At 37.5% G+C, this 21,771-nt stretch overlaps 1 protein-coding gene across 10 annotated transcripts in view; it reads right to left on the bottom strand.

Moving 5' to 3' along the window:
- The window catches only part of OXR1 (oxidation resistance 1), a 261,974-nt gene that overhangs the window by 8,637 nt on the left and 231,566 nt on the right, over positions 1–21,771 (bottom strand). For 7 of the 10 annotated variants that reach the window (XM_030481344.1, XM_030481352.1, XM_032919856.1 and 4 more), the window contains one exon: positions 2,203–2,283. The exons of 1 other annotated variant lie outside the window; for it this stretch is intronic. In XM_030481344.1, the coding sequence (XP_030337204.1) occupies positions 2,203–2,283 (81 nt within the window). Of the gene's footprint in view, positions 1–2,202; positions 2,284–10,466; positions 10,851–21,771 lie in introns of those variants that run through there. 2 more of the 10 variants (XM_030481415.1, XM_030481398.2) reach the window with 2 other exon arrangements.

A 21,771-nucleotide genomic window follows, 5' to 3' on the forward strand; every position in this document is an offset into this window, starting at 1 on the left:
TCCTGAGAAAGTCAAGAAAATACCTGCCAAAACCACTTGCTAACTCCAGAATAACCACCAGTGTTTGCCACACACCTCACACTCTAAACATACAGAACACAACTATAGTATTTCAGAACACCACCATGATAAACTTTGCCAAGCTCTTGTGAAGACAACTTTCTTAGCTTAAAAAAAGTAAAGCGAAATCAAAGACGACTCTGAAATACAGGTAGAAGTATTTAAACAAATATATCCACCCAAGCAAAAAAACAAGGATATCCCTTTCATCTCCCTCATGAACTACAACAAAGGTTACTATCACAAACTCCGAAGTATTGAAGTATATTCACACAATTACCTAATTACAATACTAATTCTTAACTGGAGAAAAGGCGTGCTTAATGGGTGAGTACTAAGCAAGCAAATAGATCACTCCTTTCATTTTTCAATGGAAGGCAACAGGCATTTCCAATGCCAACTATGCACTGATTTCCATATCACAACAAAAAAAGCATATGCACTTATCCATACAGCTCCAAGTACAAAAAGATGGCCTACAGACTGCATTATAGAGTGCTATCTCTATAAAACATGTCATTTCATCATCTAACTCTTTTCCATGTTAAATGCCTTTCACTCATCATACACTACTGCTTCAACTCCATAAAAGTTCAGCATGGTTCAATTGTACAGCAAAGGCTTATGCCCTTTCTTACTCTCTAATTCTGATTAAAGTGCACCATGCAAAACATGAATAATTTGGACTGAAGTGGTGTGGGGGAATTGTGGTTTTTTTAGTTGTTGTGTTTGTTTTTTGGATTTTTTTTTTTTTGCCTTTTTAAAGTTACTATTACAGTAAAGCAACTTTCTTCGATGAAGAACACTGCTTTGTAGAAGTGGACAAAGACGTATGTCTGTTCTGTGGCAGACCGCAGTTCAGTTTTGAAACTTGCAAATTTACTTCTCGCTAAACTTTGACAGAGCAGAATGACCCGTAATCAGATTCCATGGGGCTTCAGAGATTCGTAACTGCCATGCAGTCTGCACCAAACACTCTCACGTGGCCTCAGAGCAGAGAGTTTATAGGCTCCAGCTCATCACATGAGATTTTTCAATCAATGCCTAAACCTTGAATTAGGCATTCCAGGTGAAAGGTATCTGGAAAGAGCTCTTGCACTCCCAGGGTATTAATACAAGGATTCCCTGCCACCACTTGCCAGAAACAGATTTTTTTATTCTCGAGTGGGAATGAAAATCTTTGCAAAATTTCTGATTCTCCCATACACGTGCAGCTTTTGGGTTCACGCTCATTAGTTTGTGCAAAGCATTTACAACACATTTAAAAACATATGAATACTGATTATTAAATAAGCAGAAATAAGAGAGCGAAGAAAACTGTTTCTTATGTGTAGTTACATAATAGGTAAAAATCAAAGCCAAGATCAGAGTCAAAAAACAGAACTGAAAAGTTTTTACAGTTTAAGCAGCCAATTACTACAGGAGAACAGAATACTCAATGCTTCTAAGAAGTTCTAAGCCATGCTTTCCATCAGTAAGTTATGTGTGAAGTACACAGCAACTAACAATTGCATAGTTGTCAAAGAACTAAGAAACACCTAAAGAGAATGCAAACATCAGTTTACGTTCATGTCAGTAAACCTTCAAAAACCCAAACTGAAGTACTGTTTTCAGAACAGTTAGTTCCATTACCAGCTTCATGTGTACAACCTTTGCTGTGCTGAATACTGTAGTTACCTGCTTGTATAATGAGAAGAATACTTACCTATCCCACAGAATTTGTGAAGCTTCATACTTGCCAAGTACTGTGAGATTCTTGAAAGATTCCTATGTAAAATTAAACACCCATGCAACAATGTTTTGGATCCTTCACCTGTTTTGCATTCTTTTTAGGAAAGCTTCTATCTAACACAACACACCAGTCTAACGTGGCAGTTAAAACACATCACTCCAAGTCAAGCAGTACTAAGAACAACTTTTCAAATTGTGACAGAAAATTCCTGTTTGAAAAGGTTGAAATAATAATGCCATCATAAAATTGCACAATTAAATACATCCAAAACAAAGGAATTTTCTGCTGGATCCTTGTAGTGCTGTAGATAAGACAAACCCACTGAGTGCGGGACTTGCCCTGATCAAAGACACTACAAAGAAAGATGTTTTAGTATCTGAAGATGGGGTTTAAACTACTGAAGAGGGCACCTGGAGACGTCTGCAGAGTGTGCGCAGTTCTTCGCTATTTAGAGCATCGATCCTGCGGTGATACTCAGCCACTGACACTACCTGAATATGGAGACAGGAAGACAATAATTCCACTGACAGTTGAAGAAAAGTAAAAAGGTAAGAAGGAAAAAAAGTGGGAAAGAGTAATGAAGGGAAAATGTGCAATGGTAACAAACAAACAAAAACTGCCAAAAGATGTTTGTTTCTGCAAGGACAATGAGCATGAAGGTGATTTTAGACATATGAGTAGACACAGCAAAATTACAAATTAAACACTAATGGCATTAGCAGTCAGGTATATCTCACTGCTCTAGGATGAATACAGAACGGATGTAGGACTGCATAAAGTTACCAGTATCAGAATGCTAAATTATAAGTCAATCAAGTTGCATGCCTTAATCCAAACTCTTCAGCCCAAAGTCCTCCAAACACTCTTTACACCCAGATTGATAAATCCTGTGAACCTGGTTTGCTTTCCTAGACAAAGACTAGAAGCAAACCTCAGGCTTCTCAGCAGGTTCTGACTCTTCTATCTGGCAGTGAAGATACACTTAAAGACAAGGAAGCAAGACTAAAGTTTAGTAACTCCCCAATACCACCTCACAATATCTTAATCCTGGACTTTCCATTCCCCTCCACATCTTTGGGAAGTGCTCATCTACCAACACACTCACTCCAAACGGCACTTCCACTTTGGCAGGAGGTGTACAGCCAGAAAGCCTTTAGACAGAAAGCTCTACAACATGCTGCTCTGGTGCAACAAGCTGTCTAAAGGACTACAGCAGTAGTTTCAATGTAACTACAGCAAGTAATGTGATTTTGAGAACAACTCAAAATCATCATTTGTATGAAAGCATCTTAAAACAGCTGGTGGAGAGATTAAATGGATGTCCCATGTAGTAAGAGTGTATTAAAAACTTCTAGAGCCTACCACAATGCATAGGAAGATAACCACAAGTCCAGGAGCTCCCCATCTACCTGCCCCTACTACAGGGAGTTTGGCCAGATACTCGCCACTGTCCCGAGTACAGAGCCCACAGTCATGCATGACTGGCTCTTGAGCAGCGATGATTCACTCTACCCCATGCAACTGCAAGGCAAGGAAAAAGGAATACTTGTGACATCTGGTGTTATTACTGAATAATCAGTAATTACTAATACTCAATTTATTTCCACCATTTTCTACCATTCTCTTAAAAAACATCAAGAAAATTGTTGTAACTTGTGTTGGTTTGTGCATTCTCAGACTCAAGCAGCTACAGGCAAAGTTTTAACAGTATTCCACTCAAGCATGTAAGTGATAGTGTAGTTTTATCCTTTTATTTGCTATGACAGTTTACTGCAAATTACATTGCCAGCACCTTATGTAATCCTGAAAAGCAATAACGTGAGGACCTTTTGGCCTTGTTTCTTCTTTAAGCTCAGCCCCTACCACATGAGAGGCAACAGTTAACTTACAATGGGCCATATATATACGTGGTTACTTAAGGAAGAGTCTTTAAAAACCTCATCATTCCTGACACCATTATATAGTTGCCGATTCACATACTGGAATGTATCTGAAATTTTACAGGCAATGCCATCTTGCCTTCAAATGCATACTCTATCACCATCCTGCATCTGGGAACTGCTTATCAACCCTTCTGCTCAGAGATCAAGACCTGACAGAACTTTTGATATGCCACGCAGGTGCCTGCATCGTCAGAACAGTGTGCACAAGGTATTTTGATCAATTTTTTACCCAAGAGAAACATGAATACATATCCAAGAATGTACACAATAACAGCTCCTTGGCATCCTGAACCTGCTGCACACTGTCACATCTTTACATCTGCTTTGTGAACAAAAGCCTGCATAGTGGCAGACCATTGGTATGCAATGGGTAAATATCATAAGCAGCATGTCACAGAATGTCAAACTATCAGCAGGAAAATTAAGAGCAAGGAATCCACACTCTCAAACCCAGTGGTTATTTTAAGTATACAGTCCATATGAAACTCTGTGAGACAAACTATCTCAGGGTTATCCACTCATCACTAAACTTGTCTTTAAACGCATACGTTAAATACCTCAACACTGCAGCTACCATACCTGACCTTCTATAAAATGCTTACAGTTTAGGTCAACATGCCTTCTTTCTGCTTTGCAGTGGACAAGATTATGGACTCATTTAATCATGAAGTATGTCTAAGCCTACTGTTAACTACCTGCTACAACTTCATTCAGGAATTGATTGAGATGTATCCTGAAAACAGCATTTTGTTCCTGCAAGACTTGAGAGGACTATTTTGAAATGTTAGTAGTATCATTAGTTAGAAGTTTATTCTGCTTTATAACCTGGTTTAATTCATAGTCTGCCTATGCTATTTTTTCTTTCATCAAGATGTCTTCGTCTTCTTTCCTTGTAGTCATATTCATCCACTATTCTACTTCACCAAGCTGAATAAACCAGCAATTTTCTTCCCTACCGCTCCACCCCTACATCAGCTGTCTGTTCTCCTGGTTATTCCAGGAGCAACTTCCTACCTCATTCCACTTTGAACTTTCATTCTTATACACAGAACGTTATTAATTTTTCACATGATATTAGAAATACCTGGAAAGCAAGGTCTTTCATTTTTGAAAATTAATGAATTTGTGAATGCAGTTTTGTATGTATCATACTGGACTGTGGTTTTCCATACTGAATGCTCCACTGTAACAAAACTCCTTCATTTTTGGGCAGGGAGCAGTGGATACCATTTATCTGTATTTCACCAAGGCTTTTGATTCTATCCTATAGTAGCTTTGTAATCAAATTAGTTTTGATGTTCTTGCATATTCTTCATGCATGAAGAACAAGGCTGAAAAAAAATGGCTGAACCACTAGCTCAAAGGGTTGATGTTACTATGTTTAAGGACTAGAACAGGCTTCCCAGGGAGGCTGCAGAATCTCTATCCTTGGAGGCTTCCAACATGTGACTGAGCAAGGTCCTGAGTCTTTAGGGCATAGGACAAGGCTTTCCAAATTCCAGTACAGTCCATGTCCTTACACAGAAATTGCCAAACTGCCCCAAATTGTAGCAAGCTAAGTATTCAAGATTAAAGTGCAGACCCACTTATGTGAGTTTGCTATGTGCTTTATTTACTGAGCTCTTTTCACTATCCCCTATCAGCATCCAGTTTCCTTGATACTCAAAGCCATGTGTGGAGGAATCTGAAGGATCCTCTGTTCTCTCTGTATTCTTTTCTGCCTCAGAAAGAATGCAGGAGGAAAGAACAGCTAAACCTCTAATGGTTAATATGGGGACTAGTCAGAATAGATGGAAACAAATAATGTTTATAGCCAGGAGATTAGGGTGCTTCAGGGCAAAAATTATTCTGCTTGGGGACTTGGAACAGTCTGCCAGAGGACAATTCCAAGGGCTAATCAAGTTTGAAATGACATGGGATATATCTTTAGAGATCTAATACTACCTGCTCTCTTCATAATAGCAACATTGATGAGAAAACATGGGATGAGTCGTTTGATTCTTGTAGTGTGAATGCCTTTCAGCTTGACTCTCCACTCCATGTATACCAGTTAACCACTTAGCAGAACGCACAACAGTTAATATTTAATGAAGTAAGTCAAATTGAGAGTTTGCATACTACTGATACAGCCAATCAAGAAGCTTAGGATGCTCCTTTTGGAGAAACTGATGTTTTTAAGCCTTGTTTTTCTGAAAGTATATCAGAGGACATAACTCTTTCAAGCTATACTGGGCAAACCAGAAATTCCTAATACTGAACTTTTTTGTCTTTCAACAATACACATGAAAAGAGAGTTACAATTGTTTGAATGTCCATGAAGGGCAGCTTGCCATGCAGAAGGTGACACATCAGCCCTTTCAGGCACTGGTCATATCAGTGTGCTATAGATGGCCATAAACATGGAAACTGCTTACAGTGAGGCATTCCTCTGCCAGTTTAACAAAGCCAGAGAGACCAACACAGGCACTCAAACACCCAGTTTGCTGACAGGGCTGTGTAATTGCTGCCCTCAAACCAAATACAGCTAAACTTTCAGAATTAACAAGTAGTTGAAACTGTCCCCTTAGAGAAAGAGAGGGTCTTATCAGAGCTGAACAGTGCTCCTGAAAGATAAGACTGAAGAAAGCGTAACGGTTTAAGTGGTTTTCTTCAACGTAAGTTATCTACACCCTCATTTTAAACTGTGAATATGAAATAAACAAATACTAAGAGAAAGCTGAGCAATTTTACTTTAAAACTTAATACATCTATGTAAAATCAAGTGAAAACTGCAGCTTCGCAAACACCATTTCTTGAGAGTCAAAAAAGTTTCACCTTTAAAGTTACAGGATATTTAATTGAAGAAAAAAAAAACAACCCACCAAAAACCAAACCAAAAATAATAATTAAAAAACCAAACAGAAAACCAAACAAAAAACCCCATGCTAATTTAATTTTATCAGGGCAGCTCCAATTCATCAGTACATGGGGAGAGGGAAGAAAGGATCAAATCCTTTCTAAAGCTTGCATGTATCTTCCAATGAAAATAAAAGGTGCATTTATAAACTGAATGCTGTTATTACTATTTTAAGAGAAAACACTAACTTCATGTTTCAGACAAATTTAGTTTGTTCCCAAAATGTTACACACTGCTTGAAAAAAAGCAATATTGAAGAAGCAGTCTTCTCCATCACAAATACAATTCTTTGTGATACATTGATTACATCACGATAATGCATTAATACATGGGGTTTACCACATCAGATAAACAGTTATAAAGGTATCATTCGGGGGGGGGGGGGGGGGGGGGGAGAACAAAACCCAAACCAAACCAAACCCCCTGAACCTAAGACTAATTAAATTTGATTATTTTTTAATGAGTGTGGCTGCAGAGCTAACCACTTGCTGTCTTGTGCAGTTTTCAGACAGTTCAGCTTCCTGTCACTCCACTGGTGACAAGGAAGTCAAGGTACAAAAGCTGTCTGGTTTAAGCAGAGAAGGGGGACCAGCGAATCACAGCAGTCCCCTGAAGTCTCCTGAATTGGCTGGCACTGCATTTCCTTTCCTCTTTTAGTACCTTTAAAACTGTCTCAAACTGTTCTGCACACCAGGGTGTTTTCCAGAGCAGGCACAGAAGATCTGAGTGGCTTACATGAGTGCAACACTCACCCTGTGATCACTATTGTCCCTACAGCTTTGCATGATGGATGGTTAAGTATCTGCTGCAAAGTGCTCTAAGCCCACAGCAACTGTAACAAGCCATAATTAACATATACTGAAGATAAATTAAAATATCTGCAGTAACAAGAATTAATAAATGAACTTAAGAAAGCAGCAATTTAAGCCTGCAGGTCACAAAGTGTTACACCGGCTCTGGGAACCTTTAACAAGCTATTTTTTTAAGATAGGAGAAATCACTAGTTTGAGCAATGTGATAAGGTCAGCAAGAGAACTAAATTTAACATGGGCAAACGTTAAACAAAGTTTAGGATGTTTGTGCAAAGAACCAAGAATAGTATTTATGAAAATTTCTTTCTTGAAGCGGCAGGTAAGGCAGCTTGACTTATTTTGTCCAAATAAAAATAAAATATACTAAAAAAAAAATTTAAAAAGGGATTGTAGCAGCATTACCAAAACCTCCAGCTTTATTGCATTTGTAGTGAGGCCTAATATTTCACAATTGTTAAAAATGTAAGCCTAATACTTAAATAGGAGATCTTAGTCAAGGATCAATGCTAAGTCAATGCATAAACCTGCTTAGGACAGTGGGTATGGCAAATACCTATCATCAAGAAGAGGTTCTAAGCTTGGTGATCAGTGTAAGAAAGTACTGGATCACGCTCTATACTCAGATCATCAGTTCGCTCTGTTAGTCTAAAACAAAACTTAGTATGGAAAGCTGACTTTAAAAAGATCTTCGTAGCAGTATAATTGGATTGATGCAACTTCACAGTTCTGACATCCACAGGGATGAAGTACTGAATTCTCATCTTACATACATAAGCCCCTATTATTAGATTTCCATAATAGCCAAAGAACTACAGCTATTCGCTTACCAACTACAGTTAACCAATAAATCAAGAACCTCAGAAGTTCTTCAAGTCTCAAATCATCCAAGCTATTAAAACCACCACCATTTTAATTCCCTTCCTATAGCATCTTAAGAATATAAAAGCCAAAGATTAAGTTTTCATTGCTTTTGTCCCCTCTGGCTACACTGCCTATCCACGCTCAGCAAAACATTCAGACAAGCATTCCCAAAGAAGGCAATCCACCTTTTCTTCTCTTGTGTTGTTGGACGTCTTTTGTCTAAAGTGCTCTGACAGAAAGAATGGTTGCCTGCATTTTTGACATGCTAGAAATTTACTGGCATCTCTTGTGTTGCAGTACAATACACACAGTAAATACCAAACAGATTGGCCAAAAAAGTGGGAAGCCACATGACTGGCTTTTTGAGAGGGGAGCATAATGCACTGGTTAGTCACCAAAATTTCTGATCTCTTATCCTGGGAAAGCATTGAACCCCCACAATGCTCAGCTCTAATTTAGTCTATCAGCACGAAAATAACAAAGGCTTTTCAGGTAAGTAATCCAGGGTGACGTAGCTGCTCCAAGCAAGCATTCTTGGTTTATTATATCACTCTGTTTGGTCCGGCAATTTTGTTTCGTGCCAGATGGGTTTTCATCCAAATTTCAGAACAACTACTAATGAAAGATTTCATCAAAAACCCGTACTTAATACATGCTACCAGTATCTATACTTTGCTTCCCACTTTGTCTTGCATAACACAGAAGTAATGGTACTAATACTTCTTCCCTCTTCTCTGTAAGGTTACACTTGCACATTAACTTTCTGATCATTCATTGAAGAAAACACCCCCAACCTCAAGAATAGAGCATGTCTTGTCGACATAGCAACATTTAAAAAAATATTCCCATCTGTAGATACTTTTATACCCTTTTTTTACTGTTTGACTTGGTTTACACATTAAAATAACTTGTTCTCTACCTCTCTCACAGCAAAAAATATTCTGATAATGTTTTCTTCAGCTCAACCTCTCCTTAAGAGCTGATAATTATTGCTTTTATTAGCATAGTTGGACTCTGGCTAAAATGAAATATTGATCCTACAAGAAATTATTATACCAAGGGATACTACACTTTTTTAATTAGCTGGGCAAGGTATATCTACATATCTAGATATATAGTAAAGAACACATTCTTATTAAACTTCGGATACCTTTTGCACTGCTACAAGGTATGCTCATTACATTTGAGTTAATTGAGGAATTACATCTCTGTTCTATATTCCACTGCCACAGAGGAAAATTAAGAGCCTATTATTTTAAAAATATTTTGTTAGTTACCAACACACCTTCACAGAACCAGTTATTGCCACATGACAATCTCATATTCTGCAAGTAACCTGGCTACAAATGAAGATTAAAATAAAAGCCAAAGTCAACAGCACCTCTGAAAGGAGACTATATCAAAACCCAGAGATCTGCCAACTCTTAAAAAGATGGTAAAAAGCCTGTCACAGGTAGTCTAATGAAAAAATATCCTCTAGATCTACCAGCTGGTAAAAACACAAGCATATTGTCAAGAACACTTTCTCCCTATCCCCAAAATGTTACTGTTTTGCAAGTCTCAGTGAGAACTATTTCTTTTACATAGTACTACACATTTACATCTTTCTGGGAAAAACACCACTGATAAAATCATCACAGCTACTTCCATAAATCTAATACATTGTAAATCCAGTGGTATTGGTCCCCCCCTTCATTATAAATGAAAGTGGGACTACAGCACACTCATCTCCAGCAATTTAGGATTATCATGAGATGTTCACATGGTTGAATGACTTCCGAGAAGGTATAAACAAATGGTAACTCAGGAGATTTACAGTTTTCTAATTAAATCCCAACGCAAAACTACTGTTACTGTTCAGGGTATTTAGCTATAAACAACATTTTGTATTCAGGGTGGGGGGGGAAGCACATGACTCCAAAGCAAAACAACCAACCAAAACCAAACCACCCTAAAACTGCTGAACCCCTTTAATGCTCAGTAGTTTCTCTTATCTAATGCCAACAGAACACCAGCAATTAGGTTATGCACCTAAGAATAATGAAAATTTGTGAGTCGGTATCCTGTTTACACATTCAAATTTAAACTTCCAGAAACTGCCTCTGCACCACAACATTACAAGAATTCAATAATAGAAATGAACACACTACACTGAAGATTACCAGAGCGTATTTATGATTAACTGGCTGGTGCTTTCTTCCCTTCTTTCCATACCAGAGACGAGACATTTCCCTTCTAAAAATAAACTGAGACTAAAAAAGAAACAATAATAAAAAGAAAAATCATTCAAGGCTGTTTGAAATCATTTTCTGTTCTCTGTACCTGCTCAGTTCCAGGCACAGGCAGAGCCCCACCACGGTGACAGGATAGTTTGCTAGACGCACACATTTGACTGACATGGCAGGGAACAAATGAACGAGTGTACAGTAGGGGGATGGATCGCAAATGATGACGGTACAGAAGAAGAAAGGTTCCCTGTATTCCAAGTGTGGTTGCAGAGCACGAGTTGGTTAAAAAGGCTAACATATTTAAAGACACAGGACAACTTAATTTTTCTTACACAATACTGAAGAATACAAAAAAAAAAAAAAAAATCCTCAAGTGCCTGCAATATTTTGTTACACTATTTATTCTAATGGTAACAATTTGCACTCAATATTAAAACAGTAGTTTGTCTTACTTATGCTGACAACTGTATATAAACCCTGTCAGTTACTTCTCAGAATCCAGAACTGGTTAAAACAGTGGACAATGAACTTGTCTAAAATAATACTCTTTTAAAAAAGGTTTTGAAGCATTCAGGAACTATCAGCCTTGCAGCATTTTCAGGTTTTTATGCTGCAAGAAGAAAATGAATTCTTTTGTCTATAAGCTAAACTTGTTGTATGGGTTAAATGCTAGTCCCAGCAATAAAGTATTTTCGAAATCATGATTTAATTTTTTTTTTATTAAAGAAGAATGTTTGTTTAAACAGGTGTGTGCAGAAGTAATGTGCATAGCAGCCCTTTGAGAATTTCCTTGTAGTAGCACTTGGAGGCTTTTTTCCCCCCTGAACTTCCTCCTTCAAAAAAACCCAGTACCCCGAGTGCTGGGTAGAAGTATAAAATATGCCAGAGCTGCAGCAGGCAGCGTCACAACAACATTAGAACATTGCTCACTCACGCTGTTGCACTGTGATCTAAAAGGCCAAGGGGAGAAAACCAGTGCCAGAACTTTACTTAACTATACTTCAGACTGTGCACTGGAACTCCTCACCTTGCATTCGTATCTGAAAATATAATTTGGATGGATAGTGTTTTTCTTTTCAGTAAAACCTTTCTCAGGAGCTGATAACACTAAAACTCTATTTGTTCTAAGTTATGAGAATTATTAAGGTGGCAAGTAAGGACATTTTTATCACTGGGACATTGAAAGCGGGGATTCGGGAAACTCAAATATACAGTAACACACTAGATACACAATCAAGAGTATACAATTCAAACCCATTTATTTGTTTGGGTTTTTTTTTTTTTAATAAGCTAGCTAATACTGAGGTAAAACAAAACCAGAACATGGACAGCCTTAAAACTGTTTCAAAAGAAATAATTACAATCAATATAAAAAAAATAAGATAAAAGCTACAGCCTTCCCCTCCCTTCCCACGGAAGTCTGGCAACTCTTAAAGGAAGGGAGAGTATGCAGAAAAACTATTCCAAACTATCTCTGGACATGCAACTTCTAAGCCATAAAGCAAAAGCTAGCCACATAACTAACTCCCCCACAAGCTATTTCAGCAGTCTCCTCCCCCCACTTTCTTTCCCCCCTTGGAAAAAACAAAGCCAACACCAGCCCTAGCCAACACACTGTTTCTCCAAAACTGGGGGAGGAAGGAAAGAATCTAAGCCACCACACTTTATTATTTATTCTAGAACATTTAACCTTAAACAATTCAAACAACTTAGTTGGAAGATTTCAGCTTTTCTCTAAATGAAACTGGCTCTTGCCACAGCTTCTCAAAAGGATTTATAAAACTTGCTCAAAAGAAGAGAGCAATAAACTTCTTTGTTAGATCCAACAACTCACTTTTTCACCCAATTATAGTTGTAAAGTTCATTGGAGTAAATGCACTAGTAACCTTCCGTATCAGTGCCCCCAGCCAGTCTGTTCTGATGCTCCGGCTTCCAGCAGCAGCCAGACCACCAGCCGGTCCCTCCTGCGGCTGGGAGCGCCTGCCCACTGCAGGTATGTGAGACCAGCAGGGCAGGACAGCCTGAGAATCAGCAGTGAACTGTGCGGTCTAAAAGTGGCAACAGTGTTCTCTTGTGACTGACCTCTTGTGGAAGACACATTCTATTAGCCAGAGGAAGAAGCCCACACAAGAAACTTGACCCCAGGAGCATCTCTTAAGGATAAATAAAATAAATTGCCTGTGCATTTTATTAAAATTTTATAACTTTTATATAAATTTTATAAAAATATAAAATTTATTAAAAATAAATCTTTGTGCATTTCTGGGTTATACTGCTGATCTGTTAGTTTGAATCAGAAACTCCTATCTTGCTGCTAATGGATATATGCCTTGCCATAAAAGTTCTTAATTAGAAGATTCTAGACAGGAGTACCAGCTCCAACCTGGCACATGTACAGAACAGCTCAAACATTTCAGAGCATCCACCCATTTGCCACCTAAACCAGAGAGCAAAACAAAATGTATCCAATTACACTGAATGATAATCTTCCTATTGTCATTGTTAGTTTGCAACCAAGTTAAATATCTGTACACAATCAATGTTCACGGCAGAAGCCCATAGTTCTTTCAGTAATTATTTGCAATATTGTTTTTTTAATTAACTAATTTGTCTTGAAAAATATTAAAAAGTAGCAGTAGAGAAAAATAAGAGTGCCAACAACTACAGGTACAACTTATGAAATGTCTTATTTCCACTCCAATTATCTAGTTTACATCTTTTGTCATGCTTGTGATTTAAAGCTCTCAGCTGAGAAGATCTCTTAACTCTGAGCCTGATCAACTATCTTGAAACTTGAGTAGAAAGACTGGATGCTGAGTGTGAAAGAACATCTTTGCAGTTTGATTAGGTAGCATTATTCTGTTTCACCTAGTAGTTATTAGAACGTCCTGATACCACAGCAACAGAAAATTTGTGATGCTGAATTCTACAATCTCTGCATTTAATATGCATGATTTTTGAGCAGTATTAGATTAGTAAATAGTAATTTATTTCCCCTGCTCCTTCCCTCTTAAGGGAGGGAGGTTAGCTCAGAGAGATACTGGGGGCTGGGGCATAATTCCTCAATTTACTTATACATTGCTGTTGATACCACAGGAAATAGCCATGTGGGTGACCAGATTTTGTGATGAAAAGTCACAAATGTGGCGCACAGAAGGCAAGCATCCTCAAGCATGTCCTGAGATTATATACAAAAGGCATATGCATGAACTAAGAATTTAATACTCCAGTTTCTGAAGCAGCGCTGAAAATTAAGAAAAAACATAAATCACAGGAACCAGATTGTATAAGCCCAGTGCCTCAGTGCAATTTATAAGTCATTTGCATTTTTGACTGACAAGAAGAAATCTTGTTTTTATGCTGTTGCACTGGTTTGCCTGGGAACAAACAAATCAATAAGCAATGACATCAGTTACTCTCTCAGCAGCCTATCTACTTGTTAGAATGTATTTTTAAAGAAATGAGATTGCTATTTAATTACATCTAACAGGCACATATTATAATAAAAACTCCCATCATCAAAGCTCTCCCCAAAACCCCCTGAAAGCTGCCTCAAATTACGCTTAAAATAGCATAGTTTCAATACACATTAGTATAAGGCAGAAAACAACTCTAGAAATATAACTGCTACAGTCTTACAATGTTTTTAAATTTAGGATTTCATTTTACAGCTCTGATAAGAGATGTACATCTGTATATTTACTCCTTGTATAAGAGTTCTAGGATATAAGTTGCCAAGAACTTCAAATAGGAAGACACCTAACTTAGATGCTCAGGCCACCTAAACTGTCATCAGTGGAAGGAATCCCACTAGCTGAAAAGCAGTTTGATATTTTGATATTATAAGGCATACAAAAATCAGCTGAATTAAGGTCTGGTTTATCTTTAGTAAAAGGCAGACAAGTTCTTTTTGGCACAAAAACCATTTCAGATGACTAGAAAAAAATAGCAGGTTTAGGAGTAATGAAGTTAGAATGCAGTTAAAAAGAAACAAAAATCAGGTATTGGCTACAAAACTACTTCTTTGTCTTCTAGAAGAACTGGATGTTGGTGTAAGTTGTTGCAGGTGAAGCTAACAGGGTATATTACAGCTAACTGAGGTCTGACCCTTTCTCCCTTCTACAAGAAACACACTGAGCACTACAAAAGCCTCCTCCTATTGTATCCTGTACATCATGACTGGCACTGTTTCTTAGTTGGCTGATGTTTCCATAAGGAAGGATGTCTAATTTGAGAAGTCACCCTTTGTTTCCTTTCAACAACTTAGGGGAAGTAGCATTTTTCCACCCACAAAATTTTCCTCAGGATTTTCAAAGATACACTGAAAGCCATTAAGGGTCTCAAAAGCACAAGGTTTTTAGTTGAACAATTCTGCTTCAGCTCTTAGCAAGGAGACTGGCCCAGTTCTATTAGATACACAAAAGAACCATCAATTACAATTCCACAATCATGATTCCAATTACAGGATAGTTCTAAGTAGTAAAAACATCTAAATTTTCACTTAGAAGTTATAAATAGATTAAGGAGAAAAAATAAAGAGAGTAAAGCAAGAAATACCCATGCACGAAGTTGAGAGAGTCAGTACTTGCTCAAGTTAATACCAAAAGTGAGAATTAAAGGTACCTCTCTCTACAAAGGGCACTGCATTAGGTTAATGAGCACCAGCGCCTCTCTCTTCAATCGCAGGAAGTTTAACAGAAGCACTTCTAGTATTGTATGTGACTCCTGATATTCAAGAGTCTCTCATCCTCCAGTACAAAAGCCTATTAAACATGCTTGTTAATGTACAGTAACACACAGTGACACTTCCCAGTTCTTAACAGACAACCACAATGTAAAAGCCAAGCAATAATCTAGCTTGTATACCCAATATACCATCATAAATAGACAACCTTTCAAAAAACATACTGAAAAAATTAGAAGGATTGGAAAACCTTATTTTGAGCACTGTTAATGTGGTGCATCTTTACACATTGTGTGCACTGTTTCATTCGAGAAGCCTACAACTTCCAGGCTTCCTCTTCTCTCTGCTGATTCAGTTATTACTCAGCTTGCCATATAGCATTATGAACATACCACATTTTAAAGTGTAAGGCACAACAAGCAGCTGTTTCACTAAGCAATTGAGCACTGAAGTATACAGTAGTGAGTGGAAGCAAATTTACAGAAAAAGATGATTAAGAATACAGAAAAAACCCCCTTAAGACAGCAGTACATACTGAAACTGAAATGCCCATTTTAATACAGAGATGTTCAAGGTTACAGTCCAGATCCAATAAAGTACTTAAGCACCTATGTTCAGTACTCAATCTTGAAAAACCTTCTTCAGATGTTACCTGACCAGGAGACATAATCACTGTTTGTGACCTTCATCTTTCTACAAACATACAGAACTAGAATTTCAAGACATTCCAGAAGTTACAGTTTTGTTAATGTTGAAATGTTGAGTGTCTAACTCAAACACCAATTCTGGAAAGCAGAATTTCATTTGCAACTAATGGCTTTATCTAGTAAACATTTTCAAGCTATGTCTGAAGTTCCGACTGAAACTCACCAGTTTGACAACTGAGTTACTACGAAGTATTGCTTTTCAAAGAATCATTAGGGTTGGAAGGGATCTCTGGAGATCATCTAGTCCACCCCCCTGCCAAGGCAGGGCCACCTAAGGCAGGTTACACAGGAACACATCCACGTGCGTTTTGAATGTCTCCAGAAAGGGAGACTCCACAACCTCCCTGGGCAGCCTGTTCCAGTGCTCTGCCACCCTCAATGTAAGGTTGTTCTTCCTCATGTTTCATTTTCAGAAGTATTTGTGTTTTCTACAGAAATTCAACATGCAAGACCAAAGGTAATGATTATGAAATGTAAGTCCAGAACATGACCCAGTGAACGTGGCAAAAATCATCTGCAAATATGTATCAACTTATGCTTCATTTTGGAAGTTAGCTTCTAGACAGCTTTAACTGAAACCAAATTTCTGTGTTTTCCAAATGTGTTTTCCAAACAACTGACAAGCTATGGAAACAATAAACCAGATGAGCTTCCAACTACTTTAGGACTAGCCTGCAGGTCCTAAGACAAGAAATTTCCTGTTTTCAAACATCTTGTGGATGAGTATTTAGATTTGTGTGGACCTCAAGTATGACTCAATCCTGAATAATAATAATAAATAAAATGAAATTACAGGGGAAGGAGGGGAAGAGGAAGAACCAGCACTTCAAATAATTATGAGTTATTCTAGTACAGAGCAATTAATTCTGTTTCCTTAACAGACTTCAGGTTTAAATAGGAACCAATTTCCTTCACTGACTTATTCACAAGTGCCCAAGATGAAATTTCATTAACACCTCTGAAACATTTGGCTGTGGCCACACTCTGTAATTGTATTTTTTGCATCTTCTTTCCTTTTTTTCCTTCCTTTCCACCTATACTCTGTCTGACGACCAGAGATTTGATCCATCAGCATAAATCCTGTATTTCCAGTACTGCATGATGACAAGGACACTTAACAGCTGCAGTACCTTACACAGATACCGTTTTGGATGTTCTAGATTCAAATGAGGAATCTAAAGCTAGGTGAACAATCTATGTCAATAAGTCATATTTCTGCATGTAATAAAAAGTGCATTTATACACATACAATCAATATAATGGAGCATTCCAGTTTTCCAGCTTCCCATCGAAAAAGTTAACTACTTAACGAATACTTTGTTGTTCAAGGAATGTCATTAACTTTGAGAATTAGCTTCACAGACCATCAGATGAAGCACTAAATAAGTAAATTAAGGTATTCTGATCTCTTAATTTCTTTTCCATCTCCCCTTCATCCCCCAAGATACCAATTAGTCCTTTAGACAGAAATATAAGGTGCAAAATTTTTATGATAAAACTCACATGGGAAAGCACAAATTGTGTCCTTTCTCCTTTATGGACTAATGTTTCCTACACAAGTAGTCATTTCCATTATTTCCCCTCTAATACCCTCCTCCCTGTGCGAAATTTTTTAGAGCGCAATTTCCTTTGCACCTAGCATTATTAAAACTGCATAAACCTTGCTTGGAAAATTAGTTTCAGTTGTCCTTCCTCCCAGATACAATAATCTGGTTCTCTAAAGATTTTAGCAAATTATATGTGCATGCCAACTTGTGCAGAAAAGTATTTGATCTTATCAGCACACTTTATGTACACATAAGTTCAGTGGAAAGTTGATTTACCTCATTTAACTCTATACTAGATCCCCGATATGGGGGACATTTTACATGAGCCTGTGTTTTCCACATCTTTTTTTCCTCCAGTGGCCAACTTCAAAATGCCAGTTGCCACTTCCTATAGCAACAGCAGAGGAAACAAACTTTTACAATTCATTTTAGGAAAACAGGATTTTTTTTTTCCCCTGAACTAAAAAAGTTAGAGTCTACAAGAAAGATTATAAAAAAAAAATAAGGCATGGGAGCCCTTCTAATCTTTCTTCAAGTTGTTCTATAACCAAGTCTGATTCATAATTTGTGCCCTGATATGTTGGGGTTTCTCGTTTGGCTGGTTTTGTCTTCTTAAAATATACAACGTATATGCAATGGAACAACATTTATCCTTTACAGGAAATGTCAACAAGACTTCTTTTCTAAAAGCAACTTGAACTTAAAAAAAGAAACAAAATCAGACCACGAAAGGACTGAGGGAAGTTGCTTCTGAGGCTCTGCACAATAGAAACAATCAGCTTACTGTCAAATCTTGCTATGTCTAAATGCAAGTACAGAATATGCTTTGGAAAAAGCTGTTGCTTATCAACACAGATTTCTAACCAGTATTAATTTATTGTGCTAACAGATAAAGAAAGCCATTAGCACTTGAACACACGTTTGAACTTACATACTAAGTAAAAGACTATCATGATAAATATACCTCTACACCCACACACAACCCAAAACACTCTCTTCCCTAGTGTATGCCCATTCACTTTAGTACAGAAGGTAAAAAAGGTATTTAAGAACTAAGAAGCTAGCAGCAGTTCCATTTCTTGCATAATATATAAAATTCTTGTCCATTCATTCATGTCTGGTGGACATCAGAGAATGGACTGAACTTAAGCGAAAAAGCATACTTTTTCGAGAGCTTTGCCAATGGGACTGGCAGACACCTCTCAGAAAGGCAGATACTGAAGAACACCATCAGCAACAGGAGCTATGAGATACCCCACACAGAGCTTGTTTTAAACTCTTTAAGTCACTGACAACTATGAATCAGTCACCTTTACTGATGGTAATATTGGACAGTAGTAGATTCATGGTTATTTCTAGTAAGTCAGTTATCTATTAAGTGTGCAGCATACCATAAAAAAGCAACAGCTAAGGGATTCCTTGGTTTTCTTTTTTTTTTTTTTTTTTTTTTTTTGATACTTCATACAGTGCAGTGTTTGATCAAACTAGTGTCTAATATGATGGCAGGGGTCTTGATCTCTTTGCTGCTAGATCAATTGAGGTTACATCTACTGGACTACTTCAGGGAAAAGGCTGACAGGAAATGGACTACTCTATATAGGTAGATAAAGAAAGTATATGCAGATGAAAAACTGGACTAAATTCAGGGTAAGAGTTCAGGCCTACTCATCGATTCTTTTAGGAAACTTACAAACCAACCCCTACTACTTGTTTTATATGTTACTAATCTTTGCTTTTGCTTGTTCCTCTTCCTGTAGTTCCTTTTCCACTAAAAAAAAGCACAGTACTTCCTTAAAGTGCCTCGATAAAAATCTGCAGCTGAACATATTAACACAGGACTAACAAGGAAGGAAAAGCAGTCTCAGAGTACCACACCTATGAGGAACAGCTGAGGGAACTGGGGTTGTTTAGTCTGGAGAAGAGAAGGCTCAGGGGGTACCTTATCACTCTCTACAACTACCTGAAAGGAAGTTGTATGTAGTGAGGTGGGGGGTCAGTCTCCTCTCTCAAGTAAACAGCAATGGGATGAGAGGAAACAATCTCAATTTGTGCCAGAGGAGCTTTAGGTTGGATTTTAGGAAATACTTCTTCACTGAAAGAGTTGTTAGGTATTGGAACAGGCTGCCCAGGGAAGTGATGGAATCACCATCCCTGAAATTTTCAAAAACCATGTAGATGAGGCCCCCAGTGGTAAGGTTTAGTGGTGGGTCTTGGCAGTTCCGGGGTAATTGTTGGACTTTAAGATCTTAAAGGTCTTTTCCAGCCTAGTTGATTCTATGATTAATTCTCTTTCCTGTTTCTCCAGCTTTAAGATACTGTACACCTATAGCTGAGAAAATACTTTTTGGAAGAGAAAGCTACTCCACCAGCTTCCTCTTTCGGTAGATCTTGATGCATTTGTGCATCAAGATTTTGCTTTACATTTCGCTTCTACCCGGAGTTCTCCCATCACTGTGTTCTGAAGAAGGCAGCCTTTTCATCTCAATATCCACAAGAAAGTTTCAGTGATACTGTTTGCTTGCTATCTTACATTATTTTACACCTGGACCAAAAGCTGCCAGAGAAAAAGCTTCTTGCTTTAAAAGAAAGAAGTATACTGACTGAACATAATGACTGAAATTCAATGGGGATAATGGGTATGACAACAGCTACAATTCCCTGTATGTACTGATACTTTCTAGCACATATGTTAAAAAGCCACTAAAATGTAGTTGTATGTAATAACAGGTTGAACCATCTGGTACTGTCAAACATTTCTGATTAAAAAGTTTTTAGCAGCTTTCAGATTTGCGCTAGAAGTCAGTCGTAAGAAGTCACATTACTCAAGTTAAACTGCATGGAAGACCACATTAGCATATTTCTTACACTTGCATAACATCTTTTAAAAAAGTTTCCATCTCACTAATCACATTAACTTCTAAATCTAAATCATTATTATTTTATAATCTTAAGAGATACAAACTTGACATAATTTTCACATAACACATATGGAAATAACAGTATTTTTTAAATATGTGTTCTACAATTGGTTCCAGAGGAGACCTAAATAAACGCTTAAGGCCAGACCCCATTCTGTAGTAAATATCTTACAGATTTTAATACATGCAGGAAATGGAATGCCTGTACCTTCTTCAGAAGTAACTCCTAAAAAGATACATCTAGTACTGAAAAAATTTTGTTCTATTTTCTGTGGAAATTATTCTGTAATTATATTAAGGTGCAAAGTTACTGAAGAGCTCATTAAAAGGCAGACATACTGTGCCTTAAACCTTATATTGATCACTTGCCAGCAGTTTCTGTGTTCCAAAAGGCCAGGTTTTAAAACATCAAATACTTATACAGGCTTTGAGCAAGAGTCAGCACCACAATATATTGCTGTTAAAAATACTCGAGTATGAAGACTCAAAAGATGTTTTTATGATACTAATGTCAATGTCTCAAAGCAAAAATCCTCCATGCGAAATTACTGAGCTGCAAAAATAGTATTTTGTAGCCACAGCCTAATACTTCAGCTAAGTAAGTGAGAAGTTTGAGGTCAGAGTTCTAATATGATTCTGAATTTTGGAGCTAAGAACGCTATTACCTGTAGTTAGACTACTGCAAGTTTTTTAAATTTCTTTTACACTTTACATACAACACAAATACAGACTTCCTTTATTTCAACATGCTCCACTGTGGGGCAAGGTGGGAGGAGTAGAAGAAAAGGAGGTGGGGGTGGGCAGGAAGTCAGTCTTACAGAGATTGCAATTCCTGAGACTCAAGTTAAACAAGGCTGATGAGTTACTTCTACAATATATGTGACAAGAATCAAACTTCGACTGACGCTTGAATGCACACAACTACAAGTGCTTTAACTGTATGTACACTACAAAACAAAACCATGTAGACATGTAAAGATGTGTCCATATAAACACAGTGGACACAGATTCACACGGGAGAAGTGTGTTATAAAAAATAGAGATAGTTCCGGTTACAGTATATTACTAAAATCCATGCAACAGCATCTTAATATATGAAGAAGTTATAACTAAGAAATTAATTACTGGATTATTGGGAAAAACATGTCATTAACAGATTAATTTTCCTTTTTGTTCTCACCCCTGTTTTGAGACTTACCAATCAGGGATGATAAGTATCAGAAAACTGTCAGTTTACTTGACTGAAAACTAAGTCTGCTTCATCAGAGTTAAAACTTCTTTGCTGTACTCCCATTCCTTTTAACTCTGAGTTTTAAGTTACATTTTGCTCCATGCAAAAATGACTTGTAATTGTGGAATGCTGCCCTGAACTGATGTTAGAGC

This window comes from Strigops habroptila, chromosome 1 (assembly GCF_004027225.2).
Source record: "Strigops habroptila isolate Jane chromosome 1, bStrHab1.2.pri, whole genome shotgun sequence".
Taxonomy (NCBI): domain Eukaryota; kingdom Metazoa; phylum Chordata; class Aves; order Psittaciformes; family Psittacidae; genus Strigops; species Strigops habroptila.